At 46.0% G+C, this 25,361-nt stretch overlaps 8 protein-coding genes across 10 annotated transcripts; 3 read left to right on the top strand and 5 right to left on the bottom strand.

The window, feature by feature from the left end:
* The first annotated feature begins 157 nt into the window (after nt 1-157).
* Nucleotides 158-2,046, top strand: OSCP1 (Organic solute carrier partner 1). Of its 2 annotated transcripts, XM_015184976.2 has the most exons (3): nt 158-397; nt 511-641; nt 703-2,046. In XM_015184976.2, exons 2-3 carry the CDS (start codon nt 578-580, stop codon nt 1,539-1,541), a joined length of 903 nt encoding a protein of 300 aa, XP_015040462.2. In that variant the 5' UTR covers nt 158-397; nt 511-577; the 3' UTR covers nt 1,542-2,046. The 2 variants fall into 2 exon arrangements, with proteins under 2 accessions (XP_015040462.2, XP_001361597.3); XM_001361560.4 differs by having other exon boundaries at nt 158-641.
* Nucleotides 1,937-4,300, bottom strand: Smyd4-4 (SET and MYND domain containing, class 4, member 4). Its single transcript, XM_001361559.5, has 3 exons — nt 3,720-4,300; nt 2,538-3,661; nt 1,937-2,471 (listed from the first exon to the last, which is right to left on the bottom strand). Exons 1-3 carry the CDS (start codon nt 3,981-3,983, stop codon nt 2,135-2,137), a joined length of 1,725 nt encoding a protein of 574 aa, XP_001361596.1. The 5' UTR covers nt 3,984-4,300; the 3' UTR covers nt 1,937-2,134.
* On the bottom strand, nt 4,062-5,441 carry SkpB (SKP1-related B). The gene is made up of 3 exons (XM_001361558.4): nt 5,229-5,441; nt 4,621-5,164; nt 4,062-4,539 (listed from the first exon to the last, which is right to left on the bottom strand). Exon 2 carries the CDS (start codon nt 5,154-5,156, stop codon nt 4,668-4,670), a length of 489 nt encoding a protein of 162 aa, XP_001361595.2. The 5' UTR covers nt 5,157-5,164; nt 5,229-5,441; the 3' UTR covers nt 4,062-4,539; nt 4,621-4,667.
* A 232-nt stretch (nt 5,442-5,673) lies between these two features.
* Nucleotides 5,674-9,192, bottom strand: Sans (SAM_USH1G_HARP domain-containing protein Sans). Of its 2 annotated transcripts, none has more exons than XM_015184974.2 (6): nt 8,868-9,192; nt 8,228-8,317; nt 7,978-8,121; nt 7,693-7,914; nt 6,609-7,634; nt 5,674-6,546 (listed from the first exon to the last, which is right to left on the bottom strand). In XM_015184974.2, the coding sequence occupies exons 2-6, from the start codon at nt 8,248-8,250 to the stop codon at nt 6,381-6,383; spliced, it is 1,581 nt and encodes a 526-aa protein (XP_015040460.2). In that variant the 5' UTR covers nt 8,251-8,317; nt 8,868-9,192; the 3' UTR covers nt 5,674-6,380. The 2 variants fall into 2 exon arrangements, with proteins under 2 accessions (XP_015040460.2, XP_001361594.2); XM_001361557.5 differs by having other exon boundaries at nt 8,228-8,303.
* Nucleotides 9,193-10,884: 1,692 nt separating this feature from the next.
* SCCRO3 (defective in cullin neddylation 1 domain containing SCCRO3) lies at nt 10,885-13,086 on the top strand. Its single transcript, XM_001361556.4, has 4 exons — nt 10,885-11,556; nt 11,624-11,761; nt 11,834-12,167; nt 12,242-13,086. The coding sequence occupies exons 1-4, from the start codon at nt 11,376-11,378 to the stop codon at nt 12,597-12,599; spliced, it is 1,011 nt and encodes a 336-aa protein (XP_001361593.3). The 5' UTR covers nt 10,885-11,375; the 3' UTR covers nt 12,600-13,086.
* A 548-nt stretch (nt 13,087-13,634) lies between these two features.
* Nucleotides 13,635-16,924, top strand: LOC4805140 (uncharacterized). The gene is made up of 5 exons (XM_001361555.4): nt 13,635-14,047; nt 14,184-14,341; nt 14,401-15,946; nt 16,021-16,160; nt 16,229-16,924. Exons 1-5 carry the CDS (start codon nt 13,980-13,982, stop codon nt 16,402-16,404), a joined length of 2,088 nt encoding a protein of 695 aa, XP_001361592.2. The 5' UTR covers nt 13,635-13,979; the 3' UTR covers nt 16,405-16,924.
* A 314-nt stretch (nt 16,925-17,238) lies between these two features.
* sug (sugarbabe) lies at nt 17,239-18,794 on the bottom strand. Its single transcript, XM_001361554.5, has 3 exons — nt 18,262-18,794; nt 17,846-18,188; nt 17,239-17,778 (listed from the first exon to the last, which is right to left on the bottom strand). The coding sequence occupies exons 1-3, from the start codon at nt 18,657-18,659 to the stop codon at nt 17,371-17,373; spliced, it is 1,149 nt and encodes a 382-aa protein (XP_001361591.1). The 5' UTR covers nt 18,660-18,794; the 3' UTR covers nt 17,239-17,370.
* Nucleotides 18,795-23,660: 4,866 nt separating this feature from the next.
* Nucleotides 23,661-24,509, bottom strand: LOC4805138 (uncharacterized). The gene is made up of 2 exons (XM_033378975.1): nt 23,953-24,509; nt 23,661-23,896 (listed from the first exon to the last, which is right to left on the bottom strand). The coding sequence occupies exon 1, from the start codon at nt 24,407-24,409 to the stop codon at nt 23,963-23,965; it is 447 nt and encodes a 148-aa protein (XP_033234866.1). The 5' UTR covers nt 24,410-24,509; the 3' UTR covers nt 23,661-23,896; nt 23,953-23,962.
* Nucleotides 24,510-25,361: the final 852 nt, after the last annotated feature.

Here is a 25,361-nt window from a genome sequence, read left to right as displayed (position 1 = left end):
CGTCAAATTAGCGTTGAAGTGTATTCCAGGGAACCTGCCATATGTTAGGCTCGCTCTAAAATACGAGTAGCTAGATAATTCCCCCTACTAATGACACGAACGCGAAAACGTTTTAACTTTTTAGCTTGCTGCCATAATTTCCATAATAATTTCATTGCGTTTGCCATTGAGATATACTAATCAATAACTCTCCATGCAATGGAGTCCAAAACCCCACTCCCTAGGTGGAGGCCGCCGCACTACCCACACTGTGGTCATAATTATACACGTCGCCTGTCGTCGGCGTCGTTGTTTTTGTTTGTAGTGAAAGACGTTGCCGGGGCTCTCATAAAGCCGTCAAACATGGCAGGACACGGGGACCTCTCTGCACGGAAACGAAAAATCCAATAAACTAAATGTATGTGTGAATACTTTTTGAGGCTTGCGTGCCGTCGTCGCCGTCTTGGCTTAGTTTAGTTTAGATTCGACCCTTGCGTCTGGCAGTAGCCTTTAAACAATGTCCAATTTCAGTACGAAGCAGCACCAGCAGCTGAGTCCCCGTGCCAATGTCTTTATTTTGGTCAACCTTGGCTGCGAGATGCTCTATGTGATTGATCAGCGGCTGAAGGCGCAACAAATCGCCAAGGACAAGTCGGTACAAGGTGAGTGGGTGGCCATCCTTCAATGCGTTTGATCCCAAGCCTAAGTAACCGCTTCTGGCAGTTATCCACGATGTGACTTCAGTACTGCTGGATCCCAAGTTCATCGACTCCCTGCTGAACGGCTCCAAGCACAACAATGCCCAGCTCCTGACAGTCGAGCACTGCAAATTCATGCTGAACGATATAGCCACCTGCTCCGTGATGCGCATCGATGAACAGTCCATGGGCAAACTCTGGAACCTGATGACCATGCTATACAAATGGCAGCTGTTCGTTTCCAAGCACCAGCACCATTTGCTCGAGATAACCTTCCGACACCTGGAGGCCATCAACAAGATGTATCCGGACTCCAAGCGCCACATGCTGATTGACTTTACCAAGAACACTCTGCTGGACTTTTGGAACGCCAGTGGGGAGGAGGCGCAGCTGTCCATTTACAATACCAACAAGGCCTGGTTGGAATGCTTCAATACGAAAATATCGCTGCTGATTCGGCTAGGTTTCCAGGCCATGGACGGCAGCTTTTTCAAGGAGGTGGATCAGGAGTACTTCGGCGACTATGTCCAGACCATTGGTGACAACATGTACGTGAAGAGTGAGGAGGCGCATCAGCAGAGCGCGCGAGAGCCCAACAGCATGGACAAACTGGCTGCCCAGCTGAACATCAGTCCACTGCCTGCAGGCGAGGACCTGCAGCCCATAAATGCCCGCCAGTTCCAGGAGCAGTTTGAGCAGGCGTTTGGCAATGTTCTGTTCGATGAGGGCCATTCCTCCACCTCAACAGGTTGCGAGTTTGTGCAGCTCCAGACAGCTGCTCGGACAAACACGGAAGCCCCCCACAGCAGGAGGGACTCCATACTCAATCAAAATCTCATCGACTTGTACAGCAAGATGGCTTAGAAATTAAGGAGATATTTACAATTAAAAAATATTGTATTTCTCATTTAGTGGGTGTTTTGTAAAATAATTATAAAAACATGTGTCGGTTTTATGGATTCTGTTTTGTATCTCTTTTCGCATGCTTCGAATAAATGTTTTCTTCGAAGATATTCAAAGACGTGGACAAAATAAATCATCATTTGAAATTTTGAGCTTGCGACAACTGTGAAATGTGTGGTGTCTGGTCTGGTGTGCTGTTTTTTGTGTGTTGTGGTGCAAAGTAAAACAGAACCAAGGGTATCGGTCGAAATGTACAATTACAAATTACAATAAAAGTTAAGTGTGCTCCTGGTGGTTGCTGGCGTTGCCTTTGCCCTAGAGTCTAGACTTATGGCAACAAAATGTATCGTAATTAATTACTTGTTTGCTTTTGTTTTTAATACGCTTCTTTCAATCAATCAGCTCCGAAAGAGTTCGTCCGTATGTGGGGGATGCGAAAGGAGGATGCAGGATGCAGGATACGGGATGCAGGATACAGGATATAGGATGCAGGACGCAGGATGCAGGACACAGGATACAGGAGGAAGTGGGAGTTAAGTTAATGTCTAGTCAGATTACATTTTCGCCTTGAGCGGTACTGCATCCACCATGATATGCAGGGCCATTTTGAGGCACTCCTCGGCCGAGCTGATCTGCTCGCAGGGATAGGCGGCGCCGTATTGCGTAAGGAATTCACAGTACTTTGTGTAATTGCTCGTCGCAAAGTCATAGTTGTAGGCACCCAGCGACTTCATGTCCGTGTCGTCGGTGACCGAAGGAACTGTCGCCTTGTGCGGCATTCGACCGAAGGTCGGGTAGTCCAGTTCGCAGCCCTCGCACTTGCAATCGAATCTGTACTGCATGGAGAGAGTGTCTAGCCGCTGCTGCTTACTGAAGACCGCAAAGTGGGCGCTGCATTTGAGAAGACGAGTTAAAGCTAAGTCGTGCCAATGAGAGGTTTTATGGTTAATCACTCACCCATAGTTGTCGTAGAGAACATTCCCCGCCTTGATAGGCCTAAGGACGAACAGGTATGCCTTGGTTCCTTCGTAAATTCGGAGGGTGTTGGGCGCACAAGAGTGATTCAGCAGCGAAAGGAAGGCGTAGGCACCCGACGAGTGCGTTTGATCGTCCTTGGTCTCGTTCACCTGTTCCACAAGATCGATGCCATGCATATTCGAGGGTGATGTTTGCAGATGCCTGAAGAGTAGGTCCGTAAAGAAGTTCCTCCCATCCTCGCCGCCCAGAAAGTCCTTGAGCGGCGTATACTCGATGATGAAGTGCTTCAGCACGGCACAGACAACCGACCGCTGGAAGAGATCAGAGACGGATCGCAGATGCTGGTTAGTGACAAGTCCGTGGATAGCCCGGTAATGCTCCTGGGCAGACAGTTGGCTGTAATCCAAGTCGAAGGCGCACTTGTGCTGGTTCTGCGGCTGCTCACAGAAAGCCATCAGCTCCTCGATACTGGGATACAGGTCCAAGGCAGCCATGGTGGTCCGCAGGGCGATGCCGTGGATCTTGTTGAACATGCGGTGCAAGAAATCGATGATTGGACACTCGAAGCGATGAAAACTGGATGTGGCCCGAAGCTTGCACTCCTCGGAGCAGAACATGACGGAGCAACAGCTATCGCAGGGAATGAGGGTCAGGTAGTTCTCCCGCTTGCAGGTGGCACACCGAATATACCGCATCGGGGGCAACAGAGTCGAGCAGAACGGCTGCTCGACAGCAACCAGATCGCCAACCACCAGATCCCGGTTGGTCACAACGAAGCGCCCCTCGTCGGGCGATTCCCTCAGCTCCAGGCAGTCGGCAATGTACGGGACTTGGGCATGGGAATCGAAGCTCAGCTTGAACTCGTGAGGAACCACATCGGGGGGCTGCTGCTCTAAAAGCTGCTGGCAGTCACGTTCTCGCTTGTCCAACTTGTGGCTTAGTCTCGCCGGGTAATTCGCCTTCCGGGCCAGCTCAATATTGGCCAGGCAGTCCCTATAGCGCTTCCATTCGAAAAGAACAGCCGACCGATTGGCATAGCCTATGGAGAGATGCTCTGAGTTGGGTTCGGCAAAGCAAATGCTTTTGTTGTACAACTCCAAGGCCTGAAATGTAAGAGGCTGGAGGTTAGTTCAACTCGATTTGGGATGAGGATTGACTCACCTGAAAGTATTTCCTGTTCTTTAGGGAGAACTGCTCGTTTCCAAGCATGCGGAATTCGACACTCCTCTTGTTGCACTTGTCCTCTCGCAGGGTCACGTTCAGGAAGATCTTCTCCATGTACTTGAAGTCGATCAGAGCGTGCTCGACAAAGTTCACTTTTGAGTAGTTCTCCTTCAACTCGTTAAACTTTCCCGAAATTATGCCAATCAGCTTCCAGTCGTTGAGCTTCTTGACCAGGTCGTCGCTCACGTCGTACACGTCCATTGCTCTTTATTATTTATCCCCAGACGTTATGCACATATACCAGCTCCCGGCTCCTTCCTTCCTTCCGCGTGTTGACGCCGCCGCCTGTTTTTTCAGCCACAAAATCGGTTTATTCTCCCCTCTCCAGATGCCACGCAATTCTTGTGGCGCACGTGTGGACAGTTAATTTGCAATTTCACAGATGATTTAGATTTTCAAATATGGCAAATGGGTGCAATTCGCATTTTTATTTTATGTATTTTTTTTATTTATTTTTTTTTGGCCAATCTCCGCTAGCAGTGACCGTCCGACACTACGAATATACCGAAATATACCAAAATATACCGAAGAATAAAACGAACTTAACCCACCCAACCCCCCTTTTTAATTAAACAGATACGCAACTCACATTTCTCTTTACGTGTAAACAACGCTTCGCTACAATATCTTTCACACCAACTGCGATAAAATTCCTTCAGTTTTATTATTTTTGCGGAAATATATAAACACCCCCCTGCACGACATTGGATTAATCGATCGAAATCTACTCATCTCTGCGCCTGAAATGTCTGGAACACTATCGATAGCAACAACAACATTGCCATACTTTTTTATAAGCGGTAAACTATTTAATTATCAACAATAAACATTACGTTACCATATTTGCTCACTTGGGCATGGCAAAGGCTCCGGATTGCGTTGGCTTCACTTATCCTCGCACCACTCGTTCTCTTTACGCACCTGCTCCTCCTCAGATGGCGAGAAGTCGTTAGTTATACCAAATGTGTCCCGGATCTCTTGGGGAGACTTTCCCCCCTTGATCATATTGGCGACTGTTTTGCACGTCACATCCAGCAATCCCTGAATGTTCAGATAATTGGCAGCCAAAATCAGCTCAAACAAGGTACCCTGGTCCACTTTTAAAAAGTCCGCATCCCATGACGAAATGTCATCGGTGCGCTTCTCCTTGTTCTCGTCTTCTTCGGCCAATTCGGCGTCGTCCTTGTGGTAGGTGGCCCAATGAAGCACCTTCTTCAAAATTAGCGAGTTGACATTCGGCAAGGGCAGCACGCTATTGTCGCTCTCATCGCCCAGATCTTCGAGAGCAGTCTTGATGGTCTCCGAGCATTTTGCGGTCTCCTGGTCCGTGTCGAAAATTTCTTTATCAGATGATTCCAGCCGAATGATGGGCATTGTGATAGCTGCAATATTAACAATGTTATTCGAATTTTAATCTCAAAGGGCCTTTTTCTCCCATTTTCTTACATGTAAGTGTACTTTTTAGCCGCCAAAAATATATGAAAGAGCACCAGACACTGCCGACACCTTAGCTATGGCCTACTGGCTAAAAATAAGATTCCGTCGCCTTCAACTTGAACCAAAGAGGTGCTGCAAGGTTTGTCTTCTGCTAGACGGTGAAACTAGAAAATTTTACAATATATTTGTCACAATAATTTAGAAATTGCTGAAACTTCAGGCGACACGGAACTTGTGTTGTGTGAAAAAAAGTGGAAGTAACCTGCAAGTGAGTACTAACCTTAGACACTGATTTAAAATGAAGCGCCACGAAAAAGGGTTGTAGCTCGCTAGCTGTTCCCTTGTTTTTGTTCTTAACACACTCAACCCCCTAGATAATTGTGACAGTATGCCAAGACAACGATCAGAGATCTTTAATTACATTACATTATTATTATAAATTACAATGCAAAAATTACATATTAGTACACATTAACTGTTAAACCTTTAATTTAAAAAACTTAAACCAAACTCTAAGGTTCTACCCAAGATTGCCAATACCATATCTGCAACCACTACTACGGCCTGGAAAAACACGTCTATAAAGTCTGAGCCTTCAAATGTGGCAATGAAGCGGAATGTGAGCACGACTAGGACCACAATAACAACAGGCCAGAGCAGCGAAAACAAGAATCGCGCGGCCCAGATAATCAAATACCAAGTGATCACGAAGAACAGTATGTAGCCGATGAGCGTTCCCAGGTCCGGCGAAAGCGACGTGTTCTTTACAAAGTACTCATAGATAACCATGTGGAATGAAAGGTCTCGCCAGTCGCTAGTGTCCTGAGAACTGCGAGCGTTGCTGTACTCCATTTCAAACAATTTTTCTTTTTCCAGTTTATTTTCCTGAGATCTATGAAGACGCACACTGGCCGGGAGGCTTGCTTTTTGTACCGGCTTTTAATGTGATTCACAAAGTTTAAAATGAAAAAATGACAACAAAAACTTTGCAAAAATCAGCTGTTCTGCGATAGTGTGATCGGTGAGTCAAGGTGGTGAATTTTTGATTGCTGGAAAACTGGATGCTATGAAACTCTTGCTAATTTAATTATGAACGGTTGGTTTTTTGATTTTTTGATTTGATATATTAGATTCGAATACATAAAAACTAGACGCTACGAACTAGAGGCGACTGTCTAGCATGGGGCCAGGATTTGCCAAGGCGTTGCGTCGCTCCTGGATGGCAAAGGAGAGCTTCCTGAACGGTCCCAGCGGCAGGCCGAGTGACTTGATGTCCCCTTCTGTGAGCAGCATTAGTGTTTCCAGGTCAATCTCTTGCTTTTGAAATCTGAAAAACACCGCTCGATAGGTTAAATGAGAGCAGAAAGAGATGGAGAATATATTACTCACACTGGGAGGTACTCCTCCAAGGCCCAGACAGCCAGGAACCGCTGCAGGGCACTGCACATGGCCTCCTGATCGTCGTCCTCATCTTCGCTGTATATGTCGTTGCCACCGCCCTCGGAGTCCGTGTCGTCGGATAGATTCAGGTACATGCGCCCCTTGTTGCCGCCAGAGCGTTCCTTGACGTGATTGCCGTTGCCGTTGCTTCCGCCAGCGTTGCGCATTGTCGAGGTTGAGCTTGTGTCTGTGTGCAGCTGCAGTTGGCTGAGAGCCGCCGTCACCGAGCGCCTGAATGCAATGCTGCCCAGCATTGTGGGTCTGTCGAAGAGGCCGACGGGTCTCTGGCGACCCAAATCCTCGCTCAGCTCCTGCGTCAAGGGGTTATCGCCAAGAATGTCGGGCTGGGAAAAGGAGCGCGATAGCGCCGAACTGTAGCCTATTCGGTTCTCGTTGTGGTCTGGCTCGTCGATGCTTGACTCCACCTCAAACACGTCCGTGATTTTGCCGCGCTTGCCAACGCTCTCCTCGGTGGAGCTGAAGGTTCCCACGTACAGCACCTCGGAGTCGCGCTGCAGGCCCGTCAGCGAAGTTATGGTCCGCTTACCATCCGGCTCCAACTCACGCACTTTAAAGCCGCCGTCTCCGTCGCCAACCACCTTTGAGTGGGGACAGGCGCTGGTGTGTTGCCTCTGCAAGTGCGAGGGCCTCTTTTGTACTGTTCCCACTCGACTGGCTATGGTGGACCCACCACTGCTGCTGCTCCCGCTGCCCACCAGATCACTGAACTTTGTCGGCGCTGTAGCTGGGGCTGGTTCGCGTGGTGTCTTATTCAGGTTGCCCTGGCTGGACCAGATCTTTTGCTTGAGCGTGGACAGCATGTTACTGGGCTTGCTGGTGCCGTAGCTCGTTGCGTTTGGAGGACTGGCATCACAGTAGTCAGTGTCCTGCCGCTGCTGCTGACGCTTCATGTACTCACGGACACGTTTCTCGCAGTTCTTCTCGGCCAGCTCCCTCAAAGCCCGGGACTTCTTTCTAAAAAGGAAACACATGGATACACAGATGATTTTTGTATGATTTTATGTGAGCATACTTTTCATTGGCCTCGAATTGGGCTGTGGCCGCGTCCAGGTATCGCAGGATCTCGTCCCGTCCGTTAATAGCCGCCAGGTCCTTCGCACTGTGCTTATCGATGTCCAAGGCGTAAATGTTTACCCCAAATTTGACCAAAAAGTCGACGCAATGCAGATGCCCCTTGGCCGAGGACAAGTGAAGGGCTGTGTTGCCAAATTGGTCACATTTATCGGGGTCACCGCTATAAAGTCGAATAGGAAACCCGTTAAAACGAAATTTGTGATGGGACGGTGCCGATGCTTACCCTCTCCCACACAGCAGGCGAAGTGCATCCAGACGTCCCTCGAAGGCCGCCCACATTACCGGCGTCATGGAGTCACTGTCCTTGGCATTCGTGTCCTTGCGAGTGGCCACCGACAGCACGTCCAGCAGCCCATCTTTGGCGGCTCTACGGCCCAGGGGAGAGCAGATTTGAAAAGTTAATGAGTCTTGTGCATGACAAGGCGATAAGATAGAACGAAATTAATTGCATGTATGCTACGAACTACACTCACTTGTGAAACCGGTCTGAAGACATTCCCGGCTGTCTTATCAATCAGTTGTTCCGCTGATGGGACTTCTATAATCGAACTGGAAGGAAATACCTACATGTTAGGGGGTACTTTAATATATTTTCCATCCTTGATGCCCCACTTAAAACAGAACTGGATCAGACATCATTCGAAGTATCGTCCGCGATGCAGAAACTGAGAGTTTCCTCTGAGAAACAAGATGCTAAATACCAGGCACATGAGTGTACCAACTTTCACATTCAAGGGGATGCATTTAGACAGTGGCACAGGCCCTGGAGCAGATGCCGACTGAGGTGGGACAAAATTCGAATGATGTGAACGTCAACTAACAACGAACTTTCCTACACATTCCAACGAAATGTACGGCATTGGCCTATGGGATTTACACATGAATATGTTCCTTTTTATTATTAAACGTGAGCATGTATGGAAACTCTCTCTCGTTACAGGGCTAATTAAAACCAGTTAAAACAAAGATCATCCAAGCAGTCCGCAGAGCAGATTTCGTTTTACCTTTTCACAAATATACTAACATGGACTCATACGCGGACAAATGTTCACACGTTGTTGGCCAAAGAACAGACACACACATAACACATATACCAAGTCTTGGCTTACATACCCGAACAACCGACCCAACTACCAAGTTCAGTCAACCTTGCTGGCTGGTTTTGGAACTGCCCAAAAACCATCTATTGTGCAGTTCCGTCGAAGCAGTCAACCATTTACAACGAATACACACAGTAAGTACATATGTATGTACATACATATGTGCTGTTTCTTGGCAGAGTTCAAGACCGCTTTTCCCATGCACTGCACCGAAACAAGTGGGATTTTCCCGCTGAGCAACTAACACTTTTCTTTTCTTCTTATACTTGGCTAAAAGTTTTCTTTTACAATCGCTAGAATACACGATCACGACGCGCACGTACTTCCGGAAGCACTGCTGAAATGGTAACTGAAGATGGTAAGTGAAATTGGTAACTAGTTGGCTTAAACTTGAGAGCGCCTTTTGATTTTTGAGAGCGCGGCAGTGGCGTTGCCACTCTGGGCGACGAATTATTTTCAAATGTATATTTATGAAGAGATGGTATAGAAACTTATTTACGCGGGTTTGCAGTTTCGCACTCTCAAATCGTACTTATGTGTATAATTTATTAAAATAGTATGCATTTAAATTCTTTTCGCTCATTCACTTTCAAACAATTTCTAGTTGGCGCGCACCTCTCGGCCAAGAATATGTATCGCGATCGGGATATATATACAAGACACTAATCATATGCATGAATATGTCAAAAACATATCAATTTGAGAAAAGGTCTTTATAAATCACGTTTCATCACACATACCCTGTGGGAAATGGATGCTATAGAGTTATGAATACGTTTGTCTTCCAAGGCTCAGTAGGTATCAGGATCGAGATAAATATACACAATATACTAATAATGTACTTGAATATGTCTAAAGAATATCGATTTGAGAAAAGGTCTTTATAAATCACGTTTGATCTACATATAAAATTAGCAAAATAGGGTGTACTAAGGCCTATACACGCATCATGTCTTTAAATACCAGCAACATTGCGACAGATTTTTTGTTGAACTACTTTGTTCAAACCTTGTTTTAGCCAAAATGCAATAAAAGCAAGGATTAAAAACTAACCAATTGTGTAGAAAATTGATTCATTAATCGTACAAAATTGTGTGGGCATGGCTAAATGTTCCATATAGATAGTATTATTCAACGGAACAAATAATATGTGGAATTGGTCGTTTTTTTTTAATTCGCCGCAGTTCGCCGCAGTTCGCCCCAGTTCGCTTTAGCAACAATGAGTCTCGTTCCATACACAATGTTGCACATTCCATACACACTGTTGCAGCAACATTTTCTTGAAAACCGTTTTTTGGTCAAAATAAAATACATTAAGGTAATTAAAAGAAGCAATCTTGTAGAAAATGCATTTATCTATGGGATAAAGCTAAGTGGGCATCTATAGCTTGAAATATAGGCAATACCCGATTCGCCGCAGTTTCGCTTTTGCAACAATGAGTCTCATTCCAAACACAAACATGTTGCTAATTCCATGCACACATACCCTGGGGTAAATGGATGTTATAGAATTGTGACTACGTTTGTCTTCCAAGGCTCAGTAGGTATCAGGATCGAGATAAATATACACAATATACTAATAATGTACTTGAATATGTCTAAAGAATATCGATTTGAGAAAAGGTCTTTATAAATCACGTTTGATCTACATATAAAATTAGCAAAATAGGGTGTACTAAGGCCTATACACGCATCACGTCTTTAAATACCAGCAACATTGCGACTGATTTTTAGTTGAACTACTTTGTTCAAACCTTGTTTTAGCCAAAATGCAATAAAAGCAAGGATTAAAAACTAACCAATTGTGTAGAAAATTGATTCATTAATGGGCTAAAATTATGTGGGCATGGTTAAATGTTCTATATAGCTCGTAATATTCAACGGAAGAAAGAAAACGAGGAATATGTAAAATATAACTTGAATTTGTCAGTATATTTACGGTATACTATTTAAATGAAATGGTATGTTTCGGTATATTTCTGAGGGTCATACTGTATATCTTAACCGCGGCCACACTCATTTGCTATTCAACCTCAAAAAAAAAAATAAATAAATAAATAAAATCTTGCTGAAAGTCGACCCCTGAGATATGTGCCACAAAAAAGTAATGGTTGAGTGTGGGAAAAAATGAAACAAAGTAAGATGTGAAAAGTACTCAAATCGAGTATTTTTGTGGTAGTGATTACTGCAGCTGGATGTATATGCACGACGTGTGTCAATATATGTATGTATACACAGACACACGCAGTAGTGCGTTTGCGTAGGAGGCACCACCAAAATAACAACAGCAGAACAGCAAAGCAATATCCATACCCGTAGCCACAGCCGGAGCAACAAAGAAGTCTCACCATATGTTCGATGCGTCAGAGCGTCATTGGGCGAACTCGCAGTGCCAATGTTAAGCGATCCGCAGCTCCAGACGCCGTGAGAAACAAGTGTCAGCCATTTAGCCAGAGCTGGGGAAGCATATGCGAAGTGCAGGGCCAGGGCAAGTCGCGGAGGACACCAAACCGCCCGCACTATGGGCAATTGCCTGAAATGCTTCCAGTCTTCTGCCGAACAATCGTTGCCAACGTCCTCATCTCCTAACGCATCGCAATCGAACGCCTGCCAAACCACCAGCCTCGCCAACTGCTACGAATCGGTCGGCCCCAATCCCAATGCAAATGAGCGCTGTGCCATATACAACGACCGGCCACGCGGTATGTACATTGAAATAAAATCGCCCTTCACTTTTAAGTCAAAATTCTCTTGTTCATTACATTCCAGAAACAGACGAATTGCTCTCTAGCCGAACTCCACTCAAGCCAGTAAAAGCAAACAATTGTGATACTAAGCGTAATAGTTTTAAGTCTTTAGGTTTGCTTAATGGAAGTGCACCCACGATGAGCGATATCATAACAACTGGTGAGTCATTTTGTCTGCCAAAAGGGAGAGATTTATATTTGAATTCGTTTTAATTATGTATCGTTCGCACAGCTGTCAAGGAATCCATGGAGGTTTCACACCAAAATCTAATCAAACTGTTCGATGTGTACAAAGACCCGGACGATGAGGACATGATACTCACTGATGGCATCGAACGTTTGTGCAATGATCTGAACTATCAGCCCGATGAGTTCGCAATACTTGTATTGGCCTGGTGCCTGGATGCCTCTCAGATGTGCCGGTTCACCAAGACGGAATTTATTGATGGCCTGCACAAGATGCGTGCGGACACAATAGCTAACATTCGCCTGCGGCTGGAGCAAACAATTGAGATGCTTAAGGCGGATTCCGAGATGTTCAAGCAGCTATATCGTTTCACCTTTCGGTAATTTACTATACTGCTAATATTTTGTATATTTATATATGCCCGATAATCTCTTGCTATTTGCTTAATTTCAGCTTTGGCCTTGAACCCGATCAGCGTGTCCTCTCCCTGGAGATGGCAATAGATTTGTGGAAACTAGTGTTCACTGTACAATCACCTGATCTCTTTTCTAACTGGATAAACTTCCTCGAAAAGCACCCGAATATACGCCGCATACCGAAGGATACATGGAACATGTACCTCAACTTTACGGAACAATGTGATATAAACAATTACGATGACACCGAAGCGTGGCCCAGTCTCTTCGACGACTTTGTGGAATATGAAAAGAATCTTGCGCTGGAATTGTCAGGTATTCATGACGATGATAACAACAATGATGATCTCCTTCAGAGCCACGTCAAGGCTGGAGATCTGGATCACGTTTCGTAGTATCTGTCTTGAGTGCAAGGCAGCGTTCAACTCGCCAATATAACAACATAAAAAGAACTGTACATTTTCAAATTCAAAGTTCATTTGCTCTCTCTTTCGGTTGCCTATGTTTCCACAAAACACGCAAACCACACCACACCTGTGGTGTTGGGCAACTTTAGACAAACGTTGCGGTGCTGGCGCTGCTTAAGGATTCCAACACAACACTCATCACTCGGCAGTTAAAATAGAATAGCTTGCAAACCTTTCTCTGTGCTCGTAGCAGTAGCAAGTGCAACGGGCAATGGCATTTGTTTATATAATTAAAGACTTATCAAGAAGAATTTCGGAAAAGCTCAATCATCGGAAACCATGTGTATATAACTAAATGACTTGAAGGCAAACCGTATAATATTTAGAAATTTAAAAATGTATTATTTTAAACAAGTTTGAAACATTTTATGGCACTTAACTATTTAAATGCATATAATTAAATACTTAAATTTAAGTAGTGGATGTGAATTAAATAAAAACAGCTAAATACGAAACGAGTTAAATTTCTTTTGTTGTCGCTATGAAAAACTTTCATACGGAGGTTTTTTAACTTTTGCTTTCTCAAATCAAGAATCACCTGCATCAATCCGTCCAATGGATTGGCGCAGTTAAGGTGAAAGATATCGTGGTCGTTTTTATACAAAGATAAAAGATAGGATGGACCAACAAGAGTAATTATTATTATTATTGTAAGATATGAATATTAGTTTATAAGATTTGAATATTAGTTTAAGATTTACTCATCGATAGTATTATAAGAAATACCAATGTACACGATATATCGATACTTGTCGAGGACAAGTATCATTATGCCAACACACATTCATTCGAATACGACGATCAAGAAAGAAGAACATATAATAAAACCGTGCTATTAAATGTTTACATTATTGGTATTCTTTATCGAGCTTTGTTACAAGTTGTTATCCTGTTCGTTTTTTCATCGTTATATTTTGAAAATGACGTTATATTTCGGTATATTTCTGAGGGTCGATGTATTTTATCGATAAATTGTACTTCATCGGTCACACTGCCTGGCATATATTTATGTACATATTTATGTATATGTATATATATATTGCTTTGCCTGATAAAATTTATAAAAATCATTGCAAGCTTTATTGGTTACTAATGAGTAAGTGTTTGGCAGACTTTCTGCGTCCAAAAGCTATTGCAATCGACGGAGATATGATAAGGGCGCAAAAAGGCTCGATTATCCAGTGATTCAGAGAGTTGACATTGAAAAACAAATGCAATGCCAACACAGTGGGAGTGAGAAGGAAGGGCAAGGATAAAGTAAATGGTCGATTGGACTAGTACATACGCTCATAAACTACACACCCAATTATGCCCTGCGAGAGTTGTGGAGTAGAGTTCACCGTATTTCGTCGGAAGCGCGCCTGCTTTGATTGCAAGTAAGTACATATGTAGGTACATAATTACATCTGTTCAGACCAAAATGCATACATAAATACAATGCATACATAAGTAAATATATAGGTGTTTGGGGTACGAGAATAATTGTTTTCATTTGATTTATCCCAACCACAGGCGCTTTTATTGCGCCAACTGCATAGATGCCAGGCGCTGCCAGCGATGTGCGATATTTGCTCAACGACCGCTGCTGCGGACCGACTTGCTGAAGCTTAAGCCGAAGGATCTTATATTTTACTTGCAGTCTAAGCATATATCCACTGATGGCTGTTTGGGTGAGTCAGAACAGAGGCAATTTCAACAGATTCAAAGTTTACACAGATGCCCTTTACAGAGAAAGAGGAACTTGTCGGTCTGGTGCTGGCGCATGTGGCCCAAGTGGACACGGGACGTGCTAGCAATGCTCCTCACAGTCCTGGACGAGGACAGGCCAACCCCATTGATAGCATCAAACAATCGTGCCAAAATTTCTTTACTAATCTAACCGACAACTTAAGTGATTCCTTTGCTTCGTTCGATACAAAGGCAAGTTCTAAGCCGCCGGAAAATGGCCGTCAAGCCGGCGGGGGCACTGAAGCACCCTCGCACATATTTGAGCAGCCACGAGTGTCCACGCGGGAGATTCCCACATATGCCAGTGCCGTGAACGGCTCTAGTGGGCCCGAACGGGTTCATGTTCATGCCACTACGAACGGCAGCAGCCGTAGCAGCAATAGTCCGTCGACTTCCACACAGCCATCGAGTAGCCGCGATGCTGAGCCCACTCCACAAAACAGCCGAGAGCGTGGTAATCAAAGCGAGCAAACGATTGAAAAAGTCCATGACAACCGATCCGAGTGCGAGTGTTTTGATGATGAAATTATGGCCTCGTTCAGTGAACGCGTTACGGGTGGGCAAGCCAATCCAGCGCCAGAGCCAAGCTCAGCTGGATTGGGTCCGGGTCCATCCACAGCAATAAACAGAACTACTAACACGAGTCCAGGCTACTCGAATATACTGGAGGATACTGGCAAGGATGCCTGCGGGGCTGATGTTTCCTCACAGTCGAGTTTCGAGGAGCTAGGCGCTATAGGGGGCATATCCGACGAGAGCAAGACCACCACAGACACCAACAGCAGCAACCTCGACCAGTGGCAAGTGCTGGAGGTGAACAGGATCGACCCAGCAGCTGACACGCCAAGTACTAGCCACACGGAGGAAATTCTAGAAGTGACTCTACGCAGCCGACCATCCCGGGACGGAGACGAAGGGGCGGACACCACAGAGACCCTCAACATAGAGCAGCGCTCTGTTGCCCCAAACCATTGTCCCGCTGTGCCGCAACGCTCTAAGAAAGTCACCCGACGTCGTTCCGATGGCTACTTGAGTCGCACTCATCATTCCAGCGACGATGAATCGCCCGTGGCATCTGGGGGACGAGGGCTTACTTTGGGTCTCTCCACCTTGAGTGAACAGCCCGAGCCAGCCACTTACTCGCAGCGGCAAAGCTGTCAGCGATGTGGAAAGAACAAGACAAATATTCGTCGGCAAGTGGAGAAGATGCGGCGGCATCTGGAGAACTCGCAAATGTCTGAGGAGGATATCAAGAGAGAGCTGCAGTACTTTCTCACGTACCTGGAACAACGCACAAAGTCTGTAGACGGCTCTGAGGCAGGCAGCTACGGTGTATCTCCTCTGAGTGGAGAGGCCGTCAGCGTGGCCGCTGGGGGGAGATCTTCGGCTATGCCAATTACGCCCACAATTGAGTTCTCGCCAACGCAGGATGATGATATTCACTGGGACGATGACGAGGGCATTCATGTGTATGCAGCGCCTTCGGACTATGAGCCGGCGGCCTGCATTGATTCGCGATTTGTTAATTTGCAAGATTTTGAAGATTTGTATGTGTAGATGCTACATGCTCTATGTAAATGGGGTAAACGAAATATACTAATGTTCTTCGCTTGCTCCACAGAAATGATTTGGAGAGTCTGACGGTGAAACAATTGAAGGAGGTCCTCATGTTGCATCGCGTGGACTACAAAGGGTGCTGTGAGAAACAGGAACTGCTCGATCGAGTGAGCAGGCTCTGGAAGACAATGCGCTCGACACCAGGTGAGAGGAATCCTTGGCCTGCTAAACCAGGCGTAACTCTTCTAACATGTATCCACGACCCGTTGCAGCTGTCGAAAAACTGGCTACGGATGAGCTTTGTAAGATTTGCATGGATGCGCCCATTGAGTGCGTATTCCTGGAGTGCGGGCACATGGCCACGTGCACGAAATGTGGCAAAGTGCTAAACGAATGCCCCATTTGCCGACAATATATTGTACGAGTTGTAAGATTCTTTAGGGCATAATTTTGATTTCAATAAGGTTACTGGTATTGTTGTTAGTGGAGATGGGGCCTGGGGGCCGCCCCCCACCTTTGCAGGTCAAAGTGCATCGTCCAGAGATGTACGCCAAGCCCGGGTCCAGGCCCAAACCCAAGCCAAGCGGGAGGAATTTTTGTTTCCTTTGATTGTACATTGATGCAAGTGCAAGCAGAAATTTGTTTTTATGCTTTACGATTTAGTACGTTGCAAGTATATAGTATACTATATAGTATATACGTATGTATATGTATACACACCCCTACCACAGATACCGCTTTCAAAGTGTATTTATCTATTTGAAATTTGGAAATACTTTTGCTATATATTTAGTTTGTTCTTGTTGTTTGTATAAGAAACGGGCGGTTATCTAGATAAACTAACATTCCTATAAGATGAAAGAAGATTAAATCTATTATTAACAGTTGTGAAACACATCGACGGCTAGTTGCGCAATACATAATTTCAAATTCGATTGGCATTGAATAAAAAGGCATGCCACACCCCACACCAGAGATCGTTTCAGATAATCCACCATTATATAGAGCTTTTCGAAGACCGATTCTTCGGAAAGGCAAGCGATATCTCGGGCAAACAGGACCAGATCGGAAAGTAAGAGTCAGACGATCAGCATTCATCTCAATTAAAAAATATAATAGATCGAAAAGACTAAGAAAATGTGTTAAAATAATAAATAAAACCAAAAATGGTTCTTCGCCGTACGCGTTACGCTTTCTTATACATTAAGTCGTCATCTGTGCTGCAAAGAATTACTGACCAACTCTTTACGTAATGTATCTCCATCGTTTCGAATGGTATGAGTAGATTTTCAAATACAACAGTCTTTATTTTGCAGTTAAGCGGTAGTCTACGATTAATGACAAGAGCTAGGATAGCGCAGTGACTAGAGGGTAGGAAGAGAGACAGGTCCAATCAGCGTCAGTTGATTGGAAATTAAATTCGGTGCATGCGCAGATCGAGCGGGGAGTCCACCTCCATACTCATGTAGTAATCCTCGCTCTGCAGATACGTGTGTTGTCTCTCGTTCAGCCAATAGCTGGAGGAATACTCCGTCTCTGGCTTGTGCTTCAGCGAGTAGTCGCTGGGCTCATTGCTGGACACATCCAGGTAGTAGCGAGTGGAGGAAGAGGAGGACTCAACGCTGCCCGCGGGCAGACATGTGTAGGGTGCCGGGGCCTCACTGGCCTCGAGCAGGTAGGGGGCGCGGGTCTGAAGGGGCAGGGTCAGGGGCTGACTAGCAATAAGGTGGATGCTGTGCTTGAAGGTCTTCACGTGCTTGCGGAGCGAAGAGGGATCTGTGTAGCGCTTCTGGCAGCCAGCCACCTTGCACATATAGGGTTTCTGGGGCGGAAAAGAAGACGGCCGTTAGTATATTTCCTCGATGCCTTGCGGGCTGTGCGTGACTTACCTCCATCGAGTGTGTCCTTGTGTGCTTGAACCGATCGGAGGAGTTGGAGTAGGCCTTCTGGCAGCCCTCGAAGCTGCACTTGTATGGCTTCTCTCCAGAATGCGATCGTATGTGAATCTTTAGGTTTTCCGCCCTCGAAAACGACTTCTCGCACAGATGACAGCTGTGTGGCTTCTCCTTGGTGTGGGTGCGCGTGTGGACGAGCATCTTGTAGCGGGCGTTGAACCCCCGCTCGCTGCGCTGGCATCCCGCCCAGCGGCAGTAGTAGAGGCCGTCTGTCAGGGAGGCAATGGCATGCCTCTGCGTGACGTGTTGGGCCAGAGCTTCCAGTGTTTCGAATACCCTGGAAATTTCGAGAAGCGACAACCCAGCGTTAGTCCATGAAAACAGATCAACAGCAATAGATAAATGCTCACCTTTCACACTCCAGCCAGTTGCAAATGAAGTCGCTGCCGGCTCCACACTCGCTGCTGCTGCTGCAGGACTTGCTCTCGTCCTGGAACTCCACGGGACTGCGGCACAGGTCGCCTTGGCTGTGCACTTTCATGATGACGGAGTATGTGCGCTGTGTATGATGATACTGATCCTCGGCGTGGAAGTCCAAGAGGCCAGGAGCAGGACGTGGCGGTGTGACGGGCGGAGTGGGGAATCTGATGTGCTGCTGCATCTGCTGTTCCGCTAGCAAGCTGCCGTGGTCCGAATACGGCGCTATGTACGGCGGAGTGTTGTACGGTGTGTAGTAGCCAGCGGGCGGCTCGTATATCTCCCCGATTCGGCCGCTGTTGAAGATCGACTTTTGTACTACTATATCCATTCTGATGTCTGATTAGCTCTAGTAGGGGATAGCTATTCGTTTCTCGGGTTTTTCTTGCTATGTGGCTTGCTGGTGGCGAGGCGCTCGCTAACGCGTTTCCCAAACGAATGAGGCGCTCGCCTGCAGACATTCGTGTAATATTCGAAACTTGGCTCCCGATAAGGGCACCCAGACGGAGGCTCTTATCAGCCGAAGGCTGCAGACGGGCCAGGGGTGGGCTGGCCCGGGGGGTGGCGGTGGCAATCGGAACCAAAACAGCTCCGCGCCGCGCCGGGCTGCGGGGCAGGTGCGTTGTGCGTGGGGACATGTCGGCAAAAATCCATTGAGGCAAGTGGATCTGGGGCAAAGGCACACACTACGTGAGTGTAGCGTCGTGTCCAACAGTTCTGATTGGTCTGGAGGACGCATGAGAGGGGAGGAGCTCTGGGTTCGGTCCGCTTATCAACGCACAAGTGGAAACCCAGCGACGGGTCTGGTGGGCTACATGTGTGTGCCCGATGATCAGCCCGCAATGAGGCCCAAGCTCTTTGGGGGGCAAGCGTTATCGCCCCGACTCTACTCGGCTCGTCTGTCTGAGTTGCACTTCGTACCCGAAAGCGAATTCCCCGTCAGCCTGCCAGCAGCCCCAACCCACACCATCCTCCCACCCCGCACCCCCCATCACGAGTCCAGGTGCCAGCTGTGTCCGTGTGTGTAATACATGTGTGTGCACCACTCTGCTACGCTTTGATAAAGCTGGCGCAGTCACCGTCGCGTCGCACGGTTATCTCACGGCGAGTCAGCAAGTGCCGCCACATGCCGTTCCATATCTTTCGCCCGCTGGCGGAATCGGAATCGGCCAAGCTTCTGCGCCATGACGTGAATGGAACGACGCTCCGCTCGTGGCAAACGGGAATCGTCTGCGTCTATTCTTAAGGCCAAAACGTGTATGCAGGCAGGGGTGCCGACGGGCCGAGCGATACCGACGCTCTGCTGGGTGCAGGTTCTCTTATCACGCTATCAGGAGCTGTCTGGCGAGTTAGTGAATCACGGGCAACCTTCGGTCTACCTTACAGCTAACGTCCGCATCCCAAGGCCTGCACGGGCCAACGAGTGGGGTCTCTGCATTACATAAACTACACGATAAGCCCTTGCCACTATCAGCAATGTAACGACCGCTAATTCAGCAACAGGTGTACTCATTGCCACTCCTATACTCCCCACTCGATCGAAAATCAAACCCAAATGGGGGGCGATTCGAGGGGATCATGATTTATAAATAGATAGAGGCATCAGCCCACGGACTGCTTCTGCTTCCGCTGCTGGCTCGCGGAGAAAGTACGATTTAAGTACAGTTGCGCGCAATGAGACTAGTTCAGAGCTCGGCTCGGCCTTGGGGCTCGGATGTCTGTGTATAATCTATTCGCTTGCCAAAGACAGCAGCCGATGAAGGACCCCAGGCGCAACCTAATTTTATGTTTGGCATGCGTTTGACGGTCATATAATCGTCCAAGTATCATCAGAATGGAAGCGGCCCGGCGGTGACAAAACAAAAATCCGGATTTTCTGACTTCGATTCTGAACTTTGTATGGCGCGAGCGGCGGATGATAAGGAACGTTCGACGAGCAGTTGTTCCAGTCGTAGGTCGCCCAGTCCTCCCCTTCCCTCCACCTCCCCCCGGCACATATGTAGTAGGTACATAGTATGCACACACACCACTCACCCCCCCCGAGGACCCACCTAGAGTCCATCGACTAGGGGCGGGGCTGATAAGACTGCCGCTTTTGTAGTAAAAGGAACAAAACGAGGAGGAACGTTGTGAGTTGCTGCGGACACCGCAACTCTAAAGTTATACCCGATACTAAATCAGTATATCTCTCCTCCGGCAGACGCCGCTAATATTAAACGACACGACAAAGAGTGCGTGCGAGAGAGACAGAAAATCAGTCTGAGCGTGACGTCACGCGCTGCGTAGCCACTGCAAATTGATTTGTTTCCTTTGGCTATAAAAATGATCTGATCTGATCCAGATTCAGCGATCTGATAGATATGGTCATTATCTATGATTCTGCGTTTTTAGTTTTCTCGAATCTGCAATATTGTGGATGCAACAGATTTTCGTCCTTTGTGGGGGCGGAAAGGGGTGGGGCGAAATTCTGAGATATACGTTTTATAGTGAGATCTAACAGGAGTGAGGATACCAAATTTGGTTACTCTAGCCTTAATAGTCTCTGAGATTTATGAATATCCCCAGATCTGCATCCTTTGCGGGGGCGGAAGGGGGTGTGGCGAAATTTTGAAACAAACTCGTCTCGGTCCGATATATTAGGAGTGTGGATACCAAATTTGGTTGATCTAGCTTTTATAGTCTCTGAGATCTAGGCGCTAATGTTTTACTCTAAGCAAAGCCGCCTATGCTACGTGTGTGTTAGAGAGAGACAGGGCGAGAAAAAATGAAATTGTTTTCTTGATGCTAGCTATAATAGTAATACGATCCAATTCAGATTCTGCAGTCTAAAAGATATGGTCATTCTCTACGATTCTGCGTTTTTGGTTTTCTTGTATCTTTAAAATTGTGGATGCCACAGATTTTCGCCCTTTGTGGGGGCGGAAGTGGGCGGGGCAAAGTTTTGAAATATTTTTGGAGCAGTGACATATCACAGAAGTCTGGATCCAAAACATCGTTGCTCTAGCTCTTATAGTCTTTGAGCATTAGGCGCTGAAGGGGACGGACAGACGGACAGACGGACAGACGGACGGACGGACAGACGGACAGACAGACATGGCTCAATCGACTCGGCTATTGATGCTGATCAAGAATATATATACTTTATGGGGTCGGAAACGATTCCTTCTGGACGTTACACACATCCACTTTTACCACAAATCTAATATACCCCAATACTCATTTTGAGTATCGGGTATAAAAAAGCACACACACGTTTGCGAATTTCGGTTGGGGAGCGATTGCAGGAGCGTGTGTGGTGCGCCTGTTAATTTTCCGTGGTCCGAAACTGAACGTAAATAAAAACAAAATCGGAGCGCCAGAACGAATGGGTGGGGGGATAGGGGAGGGGCAGCCAGACACTCGAAGCCGGGATGCGGGACTGGATCCAGTTCGATCTGGTTGCGATTCCGGGCAACGGGATGATGGTCAATATTTCTATCAAATTAACAACACTCGACTGATAACGAACGGGATGGGGTCTGGAGGGCTGGCAAAGGTGATTTCGGGTGCCGATAAGCCCCATACAACGAGATCGGAACGAGCCGGGGATTGGTTCTAAGATTCCAATCGAGACGCTGGGGCGTGTGCTCAAGTCGGGTTTATCTTGAAGATGCACGTCCCGAGGCGTGCGAAGACAGCCGCTCCAATGCTCCAAGTCATGTGGACATTGTTGACTGCCATTATCTTGTCGCGACGGTGGCGGTGCTGGCGACGCTGGCAGCGATCAGGACCCACTGCGAGCTGATATGGTTACTGCAGAGTCCAATAGATGGCTAATTGCTTTGTTGCTGACAACGACAGACTTCCAAAGTCCATGATCCAGCCAGCTGCCCGGGACTCCAGCCCTCCAGACTCATCCAACTCCGAATGGGGGAAGTTTGCATGCAGTAGGAGCATGGAGATACGAGTATAGGCGATTCTGATCTATTATTTATATACCTTATCGACCAACAACATCACCAGACAGTCTGATATGGCGAAAAAGTTAGAAAAAAGCATTCCAGACATTCGTGGGAGCCCATAGCCAGCCGCCAGACCTTCCGGCAGTGGCGCTATTTATATATACAATTGGTGTTGCTATTTAGGTGCGATATGCTATTGTTTCTGCCGCTGATACGGCTGACAATATCTCGTCTAGACTGGGCCTTATGAAGTCCCCAATTGTTGAAATTTAACGGAAAAGTTTTAATAACACACACATTTGTATTTGTAGTACACCCCACCATAGCACATTGGGCCAGACGGTCGATATTCTGGCACAAATTTTGAAAAGTCAAAATCTTCTTGTTAACAAAATCTTATTTGAATGATGCGTTATCCCAATGCAGACCCTGGCTAGAAACGATTTGCAGCCTATCAAAGTCAGATGTTCGATCTTCTACGATCGGCAGGAGTTAAAAAAGCGGGAAACTTTTTTGTTTTTGTTAGTAGCAAAAGGCCGGAGTATGAAGAATGTATAAATGAAAAAGTATATATTAACTAATGCACATTATATTAACTGCTACTTCTACTGGTATCTGCATTTTGTAACTTGGCCAGAATTTTTTTAAGAAAAGCTGCTCGATATTTTATATTTTCGCTGTTGTGAGATCTATATATTAGTCGCTGCAGTTTAACTCAATACGGAGAAAAACGATGGAAAATTGTACATACAGGGTATGTATTGTACAGGGGTGGGCGTGGTCGGATCGGTCTGAAATTTATCTCAGTTCTCATACATAAAGATACAATCAAATGTACCTAGTTTCTGGTCTCTAAGCTAATTTTTTGAATTAATGCGAACATTTCGGCTGCCTGGCCCAATGTGCATGGCAGGAATGAATCCAACAACTACTACGCAAAGCCGCTGGGGTCTTTTATTTTTATATATTTTGTGGTAGGAATTCTTGAAGGGGGTAATTTAGCCACCAGGGCTTATCACACGACGCCGATTTCTGACAGTCAGGCAGGAAGTGAAACTTAAACTTTTCGTTGAGAGTGGATGATAGCTTATGTAGCTATCCAACCAAATCTATGCCTTTGTTGGACAGGTCACTAGCCACAGCCACTAGCAAGTATAGTAAAATGGACAATATGGGACTGCTGAATCACTTGGCAATCAACATAAACTGTGCAGACGAACTGGCCTTGACTTTGCACGGCGGCAACGAGATTCAACCGTGAACAGACCTGATCATGAGTACGGCATGCGACCGCGCACAGCCACAGCGTGTGAACTCGGCCTTACACAGAAACACTATCACGGCACAATTGATTGCAGAGTGGCCCACAGGCAGAATGAACGAATGTAAACTTACTTTTTGGGGTAATAAATTTATTAGACTAAATAATTCCGTTGTACTTTTAAAGTTCGCGCTCACTCGATCGACGCATGTCGCGCGGGCTGTGTTGTTGTCGTCGTCTGAGCGGAGAATGGAGTTCGGTTCGGCGAGAGAGCGGCGTCCGTGGGGTCGCCAGCAATCACCAAAATAAACGCACCCAACGCCTGTGACCCCCACACGGCGCAGTGTCATCAGTTGCCGTCTATGCCTATGAACCATAAATAAATATTGCTGCAGTTTAATTTTAATCACAGCCATACATACAGATACAGGCCTATACGAAATGATCCAGATGGCTCTGCATGTAGGTGACGAGCGATTTTTCGAACAACGGAGTCACTAGACGATCTCCTCCAATGTTTAAGCTCACGAAGAACTGGCGGCCGTAGCGCTTGCTCAGCTTGGCGGCCAGAACAGATGACTCAGTTTGGCCGTATCCGCCCATAAGGGTCGAGGAAAGTGCATCGCTTTTGGTGGAGTCGCGTGCGGGCATGCCCACAGCCAGCTCATCGAATACCTCATTTTCCTTTGAATTGACAATCAGCATTGTGCTGCCATTCATCTTGAGGGCCCGCAGTATAAACTGTGCAGTCCCATTCTCCAATACGGCCATGTGTGACGTGAACAATGCATTTTCACCGGCGTCCTGCTTATGACCATTCAGCTGGACATGACCGGCATCTCCGGCTGCTGCTGGGTCCGAAATATTAAGATTCTCCATTTCTCCAACTCCAACTTTCTGTGTTTGGCTATGTTTAAAATCAATTTATAATAAAAATGTCACTTTAAAAAAGGTAAACAGAATGAAATGCACATTTTGGCCACTAAAATATACCGTCCGACCGTCAGAAATATAAAAAAATATGCCGACTCATTTAAAAAATATACCGTAAAATACTGAAGAATTCAAGTTCTACTATACATATTCCTCGTTTTTGATATTCCGTCGAGTATTACTAGCTCGATAGATCTCTCAGCCTAGCCCACATAATTTTATCCAGTTAATAAACCTATTTTCTGCTTGACTGATTTAATTTAAATACTTGCTTTTATTGAATTTTGACTACAAAAAGGTTTTGGCGAAAAATGTCTAACAAAAACAAAAAAAAAACATAAGAGAGTAAACGTTTAAATGATATTCCGTTGAATAATGCTACATAGTTGTATTTTAAGTAGTTATTTTAAGTACTTCCATTTACTTTATTTTGACTATACAAAAAAGTTCAACAAGAAAAATGTCGCAATGTTATCACGTCAACGTTGCTGGTTATTGAATACTTGTTGCTTATCAACCGGAGTATGGGCATTTGTATACCCTATTTCGTTAATTTAATTTCCAAACTGTTTTTAAAACGTAATTAATACAGAAATTTTCTCAAATTGATATGCTTTCGACGTATTCATGCATTTGATTAGTTTCCTGTATATCCTGATCCCGATACTCATTGCAAAATATCGTTGAAATACCTTTAAAACAGGGACTGACTAGTTTCTGCATTAATTAGAGCCGCAATTCTATAAAATCATGTAGACATGTAGAGCAAAAATTAAAAAAACCTGCGTATGGAATTTTTATTACCCTTTGTCTATGAATTATTGATGAATTTAAAAATACCACACACATTTCGGAGTGGGCAAACAGTGCTGGAAAGCATTTGAAAGCTGACAGTTAA

The sequence above is a fragment of the Drosophila pseudoobscura genome, chromosome 3, assembly GCF_009870125.1.
Source record: "Drosophila pseudoobscura strain MV-25-SWS-2005 chromosome 3, UCI_Dpse_MV25, whole genome shotgun sequence".
Classification (NCBI taxonomy): domain Eukaryota; kingdom Metazoa; phylum Arthropoda; class Insecta; order Diptera; family Drosophilidae; genus Drosophila; species Drosophila pseudoobscura.
This window is presented reverse-complemented; position numbering and strand designations above follow the sequence as displayed.

Excerpts from the sequence above, each read along its gene's own strand:
- OSCP1 (XM_001361560.4), top strand. The coding sequence starts at position 497 with ATGTCCAATTTCAGTACGAAGCAGCACCAGCAGCTGAGTCCCCGTGCC. Across the intron at positions 642-702 it reads CAAGGACAAGTCGGTACAAG|TTATCCACGATGTGACTTCA; the intron begins GTGAGTGGGTGG and ends CGCTTCTGGCAG.
- Smyd4-4 (XM_001361559.5), bottom strand. The coding sequence starts at position 3,983 with ATGGACGTGTACGACGTGAGCGACGACCTGGTCAAGAAGCTCAACGAC. Across the intron at positions 3,662-3,719 it reads AGAACAGGAAATACTTTCAG|GCCTTGGAGTTGTACAACAA; the intron begins GTGAGTCAATCC and ends CTTACATTTCAG. Across the intron at positions 2,472-2,537 it reads GTTCTCTACGACAACTATGG|CGCCCACTTTGCGGTCTTCA; the intron begins GTGAGTGATTAA and ends TCTCAAATGCAG.
- SkpB (XM_001361558.4), bottom strand. The coding sequence starts at position 5,156 with ATGCCCATCATTCGGCTGGAATCATCTGATAAAGAAATTTTCGACACG.
- Sans (XM_015184974.2), bottom strand. The coding sequence starts at position 8,250 with ATGTCTTCAGACCGGTTTCACAA. Across the intron at positions 8,122-8,227 it reads TCTTCAGACCGGTTTCACAA|AGCCGCCAAAGATGGGCTGC; the intron begins GTGAGTGTAGTT and ends CCTGGGCCGTAG. Across the intron at positions 7,635-7,692 it reads CAATTCGAGGCCAATGAAAA|AAAGAAGTCCCGGGCTTTGA; the intron begins GTATGCTCACAT and ends TTTCCTTTTTAG.
- SCCRO3 (XM_001361556.4), top strand. The coding sequence starts at position 11,376 with ATGGGCAATTGCCTGAAATGCTTCCAGTCTTCTGCCGAACAATCGTTG. Across the intron at positions 11,557-11,623 it reads ATACAACGACCGGCCACGCG|AAACAGACGAATTGCTCTCT; the intron begins GTATGTACATTG and ends ATTACATTCCAG. Across the intron at positions 12,168-12,241 it reads CTATATCGTTTCACCTTTCG|CTTTGGCCTTGAACCCGATC; the intron begins GTAATTTACTAT and ends GCTTAATTTCAG.
- LOC4805140 (XM_001361555.4), top strand. The coding sequence starts at position 13,980 with ATGCCCTGCGAGAGTTGTGGAGTAGAGTTCACCGTATTTCGTCGGAAG. Across the intron at positions 14,342-14,400 it reads ATCCACTGATGGCTGTTTGG|AGAAAGAGGAACTTGTCGGT; the intron begins GTGAGTCAGAAC and ends TGCCCTTTACAG. Across the intron at positions 15,947-16,020 it reads TTGCAAGATTTTGAAGATTT|AAATGATTTGGAGAGTCTGA; the intron begins GTATGTGTAGAT and ends CTTGCTCCACAG.
- sug (XM_001361554.5), bottom strand. The coding sequence starts at position 18,659 with ATGGATATAGTAGTACAAAAGTCGATCTTCAACAGCGGCCGAATCGGG. Across the intron at positions 18,189-18,261 it reads AACTGGCTGGAGTGTGAAAG|GGTATTCGAAACACTGGAAG; the intron begins GTGAGCATTTAT and ends CGAAATTTCCAG. Across the intron at positions 17,779-17,845 it reads CAAGGACACACTCGATGGAG|AAACCCTATATGTGCAAGGT; the intron begins GTAAGTCACGCA and ends TTTCCGCCCCAG.
- LOC4805138 (XM_033378975.1), bottom strand. The coding sequence starts at position 24,409 with ATGGAGAATCTTAATATTTCGGACCCAGCAGCAGCCGGAGATGCCGGT.